We start from the raw sequence: 8,884 nt of genomic DNA on the forward strand, positions 1-8,884 counted from the left end.
TGATCTAGGACTTCCGCTAGTGTTCTCTGGAACCTGGGCTCCCTCTACCTTCCGAATGCATCATCCCCCTTTTGTGGCACTTTTCACTATGACCCCAGGTGGAGTTCCAGCTTTTACATGGGCATGCTAAGCAGTGGAAAGGAAGAAAGGGTATGTAGGAAAAAGCTGACTCTTAAGACAAGTTCCTCAGAGCTGTCATATCCAGCTTGTGCTTACATCACTGCCCAGGACTTAGAACCTGGCCATCCTTAACTACAAGGGGAGATTGAGACATTAAGTGCTCACTCTGAGTAATCATGTGCCCACTTAAATATTTTATTATTATAAAAGAAGGGAAGACAAGATGTTTCAAAACAAGCTAGCATCTCTGCCAAAGGAAAGCAGAGGGTTACATGGTCTGAAAATATAATCTTCAGATGAGCTGAGGTTTGGAAGTTTTGTAATCTACACCAGTCTCAGATTTTTGTGTCCATACTTGTAAAAGGGGAAGCAGACTGTACTTGAAAATGACTCAGTTTACCAAATGATTTTCTTAGGGATCAACCAAGTTTCAATTAGGCAAAAAATAGGAAATGTAGACAAGAAGTTAAAGATAGAAGAGGTTTTAAAAATAGTGACTAATAAAATAGTTGTTCGCTGTGCACCATCTTTTTTCCCATAACAAGCATATATAAACACGTCTTTGCAGATGCTCTCAGTTGGTGACTCTTTCGATCCATAGTACCTTAACTCTCTACTTCTTCCTCACGAAATAAATAGCTACAAAGCCCCAGTGAGCTTCTGCATGAGGTGGCCATCATGCAAGATATCCCTTCAGTGTATCATGTCTGACCCTTAGAGGATGATGTCCTCCATCATCCTCCTAAAATTCCCAACTCCTGCTACACCTCTCTTGTCTCTAAATGGTGTTTTTATTTGGTATTTCAATGAGGAATAAAAGTGAAGCCTAGGTGTCATCAGGCATCGCTCCACTGCCTGCCTCCTAACCCGTATTCTTTCCCCCACCTTGTACAGTAGCAGTCTCCCTGCTTCTAATAAAGGCTAAGTTCTCTACTTTTATATACTCGAGCCCATTTCTTCTTGCTCTTTGTGTTGGCCAGCTTTCTGTTGCTGTAACAAAATACCTGAATGGAAGGAGGAGTGAACTCCGCCTCATGGTTTCCGAGGTATCCATCCGTGGTCACTTGACTCTGTTGATTGCAGGCCTGTGTTGAGACACTACACCACAGTGGGAGGTGTGACCGAGGAAAGACTCTCCTGTCTCCCAGTAGTGCCATAAGCGAGGCACCAAATCTTTAGCGTATGGACCCTTGGGGGATAATTAAGCTCCATGTCATATTACTCTGTCAAGGACTTTTCTCCTGCAAACACATCTTCTTACAGGTTTGCTGTCACCCACACACGTGCTCACCCATACACCATCTCTTGAAAAACACGCCACTGGCCTGTGGGCCCACAAACCAATCTAGATACTGTCTCACTTCTTAGCTATCCTTCATAGCAAAGTATCTTGAAACCATCTTTGTACACATTTGCTATCTACAGATCCTCGCTTTCCACCAGTTTGGCATGCGAGGCTTTGTTTCTACGCAGATATGTCATGTCTCTTTCCTCACCCTACTTGATCTCTACTGCAGCATCAAAGAAACTTGACTCCTCCCTCCCGCCTGGGTCAGATTTCCTTTTGTGGCTTTTGCTCGCTTCTGTTTTCTTGCTATCTTTCTGGGTTCTGCTTGTAAGTTTTCTATAAGGGTTCTCTTCTGCCCAGCCTCTGCGTGTGGAAGTCTTTTGAGCCTTAGTCCTGAGCCTTCTCTGCTGATAGTTTCATAAACCCTTATAACTTCTCCCATGGGCTCAAGACTCACATCCAAATGCCTGCTTGGCATCCACTTATGTGTTTCAGAGTCATACTCTGAGCATCTCTAAACATAACCCTTGATTTCCCACCTTCTACCTGACACCCCTTGCTGCCTTCTCTATCTCCATAAATGTCACGACCAACCACTGAGTGGCTAACATTAGAAACCCAGGTGATGCTCCCCTTCCCTCCTCCTCCTGCCACGTTTCCCCTTCAGCAAGTCCTGCCAGTTCTGACTTCATAAAAAAAATAGACCAGCACCGAGGTGCCCCCCACAGTGTTCTCAGAGACTCGGGTCCTTCCAGCTTTTTACTTGCCCACCCCAGTTTGTGCCACAGCTGGAATTCTTTGCTGCTTTGAAATTTTTTTTTACCAGCTAACTAACCCATCACTTTTAAGCTTTGCCTCCCACGAAGCATCAAGACGTGGACAAAATGAATGCAATTTTTTTTTTGCCACTCTGTGACAAAGGTAACCTTTAGTCCAACTCCCAGTAGAGTCCTCATTTCCATTTGAAACCTCATTAATGCAACCTTTCCTCTCCACATTTCTGTCAACATTTGGGTCTTCCAAACCGTCACCAGACTTGCCCATTAAACTCCACTTACGGCTTTCTAGGTGAGGCCCCACCTCCCACAGGTCCCACTGCCTCTCGGTTTCGCCACCTTGGTAACCAAGCCTTTGATTCTTGGGTCTTTGGGCGACATTGAACATCCCAACTACAGAGAGGGCTAAGAAAAGCAGTTAATTAAACTTGTTAAGAGTCATACATAAGTACAGGATTACTGAGGAGGCATCATTACCCAGCCCCTTAGTACATGTATATGTAGTATAGAGATGTCTAGAAGCCATCTTGTCAGAAACCTTATCAGTGTAGCTGATATAGGACATGCCAGGGAAGGAGAGATCAGAAGTACCTCTTGAATCATACAGTGGCTCAAAAAGTCAAAAAAGGTCGAAGCCCAGGAAAGGAGAGAAGGGCAACCAAGGAAGGTTTTGTCTTGAAGGCTTTCATTGAGAAGGGGCTCTTCAGATACCAGGCACTGGTGGCTCTAGGGAAGGGGCTGGGGTAGAGGAAAAATGAGCTGTCTCGGGTGCACTTTTATCCTTGTACCAAATACCACTAATGCAACACTCGGCAAGGTTTCGAGTATTAATGCTTGAAGAAGTGGGTGGTGCTTTTATAAGTTGCCGGAAAGTAGAAGATGATAGTACTCAGGAGTTGTTTGTTGTGGTAAATATCCATGGCCTGAAGCTTGCTTTTTCAGTCACCTTGAATGTGTGCCTCAGCGGTTCTCAAGGCATCCATGCGTTGTTCTGCAGCCATCACTACTGCCCATCGCCAGGACGTTTTTCTTCTTTCTAAATGCAAACTCCATTCCCATTGGACAGTGATTCCTGCTTCCCATCCCGCTTTACCCTAGGAAACACTATTTTATTTTCTGTCTCTATGAAGTTGACTCTTGCAGGTACCTTGTATAAGTGGAATCATGAAATCCTTATCTCGTGTCTGGCTTATTTTACTTAGCAATGTCTTTAAAGCTTCTCTGGGTTGTAGCGTGACTCTGAACTTCATTCCTTTTCTAGGCAGAGTAATACTCCATTCTATGTGAAAAGCACATTTTGTTTATCCATTCATCCATGGATGGATAGATACTGGATGCTTTCACCTTGACTGCTACAAGTGATGTTTCTGTGAACGTGGGTGTTCTAATACCTTTTCATGCCCCTGCTTTCAATCCTTTAGGACATAAATACATAAGTGGAATTGCTGGATATTTGGTTTAATGTTTAATTGTTTTGAGGAATATACTTTAAGGGATATTAAACATACTCATCGTTGAACAAAGAGTGGTTCATTTATTGCTTCATATATGTCATAGGATCCACGGGCATCAGAGGAATGGAAACAAAAAATATAAGGCAGCTTCTTTTAAGAAACACAGGGGCTTGGGGTGAAGGATGGTCAACAGTTACCTAAGTAACTAGCTCTGACTCGCCGTGTGTACTTCTGTAACAAGATAATGTGTAGAATTCTATGGGAGTGGGACTATGTGATAACAGTGGTTTCTGGTGTTTCTGATTATCTAGGCTCCTCGGATATTTAAGTGGAGAAGCTACTACGTCCAACTATTTGTGGTACATGTTTTTTTTTGTTGTTGTTGTTGTTTTTGTTCTTGTTTTGGTTTTGGTTTTTTGAGACAGGGTCTCACTATGAAGCCCAGGCTGGCCTTGAACTCACAGCAGTCCTCCTGCCTCAGTTTCTCAAGTGCTGCGATGACAGCTGTGCACTAGCACATCTGGCTGTACCTTTGTTTTTTAATAGCTAACTCAATCCATTCATGTTTTTCCCCCCTGTAATCTCAATGCCTCTCTTTTACTTTTGTCTTCCTCTAGTGGTTTTTGATTGCCAACAGATCTTACAAAGTTAGTGCAGCCAGCTCCTTCTTCTTCAGTGGTGTGTTTGTTGGCGTCATCTCTTTTGGTCAGCTGTCAGACCGCTTTGGAAGGAAAAAAGTCTATCTCACAGGTAACCTATCGAACTGAGTAAGAGCTCTTACTTCCCTGAGATTCTTAGGGAAGTGATAAGGCGACTGTTTGCTTCACGTCCTTGAAGAACTGGCGTGTGGGCGCAGAGTTTATTCTCATTACACCGGCGAGAGAGGGCACTACAGTCAGAGCTGATGAGGCCAAGAGGTTTTCAGTGCTCAGCCCACCAGGTTAAGGCCAGAGATTTGTGCTGAAAACTTTTGCATGCAGTGGTGCTTTCTGCAACCCCCAAGTTGCAGTTTATGCTGTGTTTCCAAGGAAAGTAGCAAAAAGATGGAGGCAGTCTTCTAGAAGTGGTTTTCACATCTCCTGGTGCCAATGCATTTCAAATGGGCTCCCCAGGGCTTGGCAGAGTTTTCTTGACAAGCTGAGCATGGGCAAAGATTTTCAGCACTCTGACGGATAACTGAAAATTGTGTGTGATTGTCAGAAATTGTGAAACAACAACAACAAGCAAACCCTGGCATTTTTGTTAGTTTTAAAGAGAGACTTAGAAAAAAATCTAGCTTAGAAAATTTATGTTTACGAAGGTTTATCTTACAAACTAATGAATATAATTTATTATGTTCACTAACTGTTGCTTTGCTTCTGGATCACTGAATATTGTTTCTCTCTTTCTAGGTTTTGCTCTTGACATTTTATTTGCTATTGCAAATGGATTTTCCCCCTCCTACGAGTTCTTTACAGTAACCCGCTTCTTGGTGGGGATGATGAATGGAGGGATGTCGCTGGTGGCCTTTGTCCTGCTAAATGAATGCGTGGGCACCGCCTACTGGGCTCTGGCAGGTACTGCTTACATTCATGCAGAACTGGAAGTGGTGAGTGGCTCCGAAAAGCCTTGCAGGGAACCAGTTTATCCCTAGAGCCAGAAAATGCATTTAAACTTGAGATGTCTTCTCCAACTATAGACTGAATATTGCTTATTCCAAATGCTCAGGACCAGAAGTGCTTCCCATTTCATATTTTGGGATATTTACAAATCCATAATCAAATGTCTTGGGAATGGGTCCCTAGTCTAAACAGAAAATTCATTTACATTTCATATACACCTTGTACACATAGTTTGAAAGTAATTTTATACAGTATTTTTAGTGCACCCCATGTGGAAATTTCTACTTGATGTCATGTCAGTGCTTAAAAAGTTTTCGATTTTGGAGCATTTTAGAATTTGGATTTTCATATGGATGATCAATCTGTAGTAGATTTGCTTTCCTGAGTTTGAGCTGTGTGAGTCCCAGAAGTCACATTTAATTCACATTCTATGCTAGAACGTTCCCCCAGTGCCTGGCTGCCCATGGGCTGGTCACCATCCTGTGTTGGACAGCGTTCCCAGAACAGCACTAACTGCTCTTTACCCAGAGTGGGAAATAGTAGAGAGAGGAGTACTACAAACTCCTTTCTTGAAACCTTCTTGTTTTATTTTCTTAAATCCTTGTTCCATGGACTTTCTCATTTTTTACCCTTCTGTTCAAATTAATACTTGGTATGATGGTAGCATTTCTTTGTTGATGTCAAATATCCTACTTGAAGCCTTGTTCTACGTTATTTTTCACAATCCCATCATCTCCTCAAAAACTATTTATTTAGAGAAATAAATGATTATAAAAGGTGATTTGATTTAAAATACTGCCTTGGGAGAGTGCCTGTGTCTTAAGACTCTGCTTTTTGTATTATATGATATAGTGATAATTTTTTGTTTCGTTTTGTTTTGTTTTCATTCATTTGACAAGCATTGATTATCATTGACATTCTTGTACCCATACGGAAACATGTTGACTGTGTGACTGATAAAAATGCACCCAAGTGAGCATGTGTACGAGAGAGCACTATATCTCTCTTTAAACAAATCCCAGGGCTGCTGTCATTGGCTGGGCATCTATTATGTGCCAAGTAGCACACTAGGCCTTTGACGTGCGCCTGTAATATTCCCAGAGCCCACTGTTAAGAATATCTACTCTCATTTTATGGATAAGGAAAGCTGAAGCTCTGAGAGGGGAGGTGACATATCCGCCCATAGCTCATGACTGATAGTCCTGGCTGCATCCCAGGTGTGGCTGGCGCCTAAGCACACATCTTCCCACTGTCCTGAGGACTGTCCTTGTGGGACTTCAGCACGTCACATCCCTGAGCCTGGCCAACCAATGATTTCTCACCTGTGTTTTGGAAGTTGTGCAGGCTCTCACCTCAAGCCAGGAGACAGAGGCTAAACAAAATAGTCTCCCGCTCTCCGTATATCCAAGAACCTGCTGTTAAGCTGAAGGATGCCCTGCACCAGCTCCATCCTAGATGGGCAGACTTCCTGCTGGTGCTCACACAGTGTGTTTTTTAATTTCCTTCTTCTATAGCAGCTTTCAGAAACTTTTGGGACAAGCTGCTTATTTCCCCCAGCCCACCCAGCTCTTAAGGACTCCTGAGGTCTCCTGAGCAAACTTCACTGGAGTTTTCATTTTTCAGAGACTTTAAGGTTATTTTTATTGTTTTTCTTTGTTGACATTGGAGCTCAAACCCAGGGCCTTGTGCGTACTGAGCACTAGCAGATTCTGTACCACTGAGCTGTACAATGTCATTTTTCCTGAAGCATGAGGTCAGACTTGCTGAGATTTTCTAAGGAATTAATAAAGTGATTGTTGCCCCTCGCTGTATGCAGAGCAGGCACAGAGGTGGCCTCTCCTATAGGTGGCCTCCTGAGGCCCAAAGTTTTGTCCATACTGAGCACCATAACTACATATTTTTCAGGCACTTGTGTATTTCTCTATTAAAATCACATTTGACTTTAGTTCCACAAAATTGCTCTTGAAGAAAAGATGTGTTTTACCCTTCCCCTGCCGGATTATCTAAGGATTTTTCCTTTTCTGTTACATATGGTGTGTAAAAAGAAAGACTTCTTGGTCCCTTGTTCCCTTGACAGTAACCTAAAGCCAGTGAAAAGATTCCTGTTGAAGGGCTTTAACCTCCCATTCTTGCCCTTGAAGCTGGGTTAAGATGAAGCAATTAAAATTTCTGTAGCAAAGAAAAAAAGAAGGAAAGGAAAAAAAACAAAAAACCACTAACAGTACAGCCAGACATTTGCCCAATTCAATGTGAAATGGAGAGCGAGTAACAGCGTCCCCTGGAGGCCAAGACTTGGACCTGTACCCGGAACTAAAAGAAGGCAGCCTGGGGATCTCCTCTCCTCTCCTCTCCCTGAACCCAAAGTCTTCCTGGGAATTTTGTCCTTGGCCTTACTTTCCAAGTTGATTTCTTTCCAGCACAATCTTATAAACCCCGTGGTTTCTAACATGTGAGCTGCAAGAAGTTGGGGAGAAAAAAAAATCTAAATGTTTAGCAATCAGGGATTCATTGGAAATAGCCTAGTTATTTTACAATAAAAAATTAGCTTGAGAAACCATACCCGATTACTAGTTTTGTAATATATGTAGTGTATAAAGTATAAACAAACAAGGCACAAGTGCAGACTGAGAGCATCTGTTTCATCCCACGTCAGCAGAGTTCTTAGCAAGAATGAGGTTAAGTAAAAATTACTGAGAATTTTAAAAATGAAATAAAATACTAAAGCTATGAAAATTCCACATTAATGTATTTGTCTACTTACTATCTTTTTGTAACACAAAGAATTGACTCATATGTCAAGCATAAAGAATGCATTTAGTCACACCCATCTCCAGATGACCCCTTACTGTATCACTGTCTACCTTGGAAATCCCTTCCTGTCTGTCTCTGCTCCACAACACTCAGGTGTTAACAGACCCCGCCACCATTTTTTAAAAAACTTCAGATTAAAATAAGATAGGACAGGGATGAGGTGGGAGATGGTCCTTGCCATGTCTTGAAGCTTGTTTTTCAATCAGAAGAAGCAAAGCAAATGTGAACCAATTTCAGAAAATTCTAAGGACCTGTGCTCTCTTTGGCAGCACATATACTAAAGTCGGTACCATAACAGAGAAGATTAGCACAGCCCCTGCGCGAGGATGAAGTGCAAATTCATGAAGAAGATTCTAAGGACAGTGAGAAAAATGAAGCAGGGTGATGGGCTAGGCATAATGGTGGGAATAGTGACCTTGAAAACGTTTTTAAGAGAAAAGCTCAGCACAGTGTAGAAGTTTGATGTAGGACAGGAGTGAGGAGGAAGATGGAACACTGACATTCCGGAGAGCATTGGGCCAGAGGGAATGGCAAAATCCAAGGCCTGAGGCAGGAAGGAGCTGCTCCCAGGCCCTGAAAGGCTCCCCTTGGCTGAGCTCTGTTAAGAGGATGAATGAAGTGAGATAAGGTTGCAGGGAGAATTGGTGGGAAGCCAGTGAGGTGCCCTAACTGGAAGAGCAATAGAGCCTCTTATACAGAAATGTTACTCTGGAAGGCTTGGAAAGAAGGGCCAGAAGGAGGAAAAAGGAGTTGTGGGATCAGTTAGGAGACAGTGTAGCTGGCTGCACAAAACATGGAGACCTGAACTAGGTGGGAGTCCTGGAGGAGGAGGAG

General features: G+C 42.8%; 1 protein-coding gene and 1 non-coding gene across 3 annotated transcripts in view; both read left to right on the forward strand.

Annotated features, from left to right (window-relative positions):
- Slc22a15 (solute carrier family 22 member 15) overlaps positions 1 to 8,884 on the forward strand; it is a 64,755-nt gene that overhangs the window by 25,471 nt on the left and 30,400 nt on the right. For both annotated transcript variants that reach the window (XR_004515086.1, XM_010631206.2), the window contains exons 3-4: positions 4,256 to 4,388; positions 5,030 to 5,194. Coding sequence is in view for 1 of the 2 variants with exons in the window: in XM_010631206.2 (XP_010629508.1) it covers positions 4,256 to 4,388; positions 5,030 to 5,194 (298 nt within the window). In the remaining variant the exon portion in view is untranslated. The remainder of the gene's footprint in view (positions 1 to 4,255; positions 4,389 to 5,029; positions 5,195 to 8,884) is intronic.
- On the forward strand, positions 8,304 to 8,406 carry LOC117284112. The gene has a single exon (XR_004515181.1). It is a non-coding gene; the product is annotated as a U6 spliceosomal RNA (small nuclear RNA).

This window comes from Fukomys damarensis, unplaced genomic scaffold (genome assembly GCF_012274545.1).
Source record: "Fukomys damarensis isolate Sample0158 unplaced genomic scaffold, DMR_v1.0_HiC HiC_scaffold_33, whole genome shotgun sequence".
Classification (NCBI taxonomy): domain Eukaryota; kingdom Metazoa; phylum Chordata; class Mammalia; order Rodentia; family Bathyergidae; genus Fukomys; species Fukomys damarensis.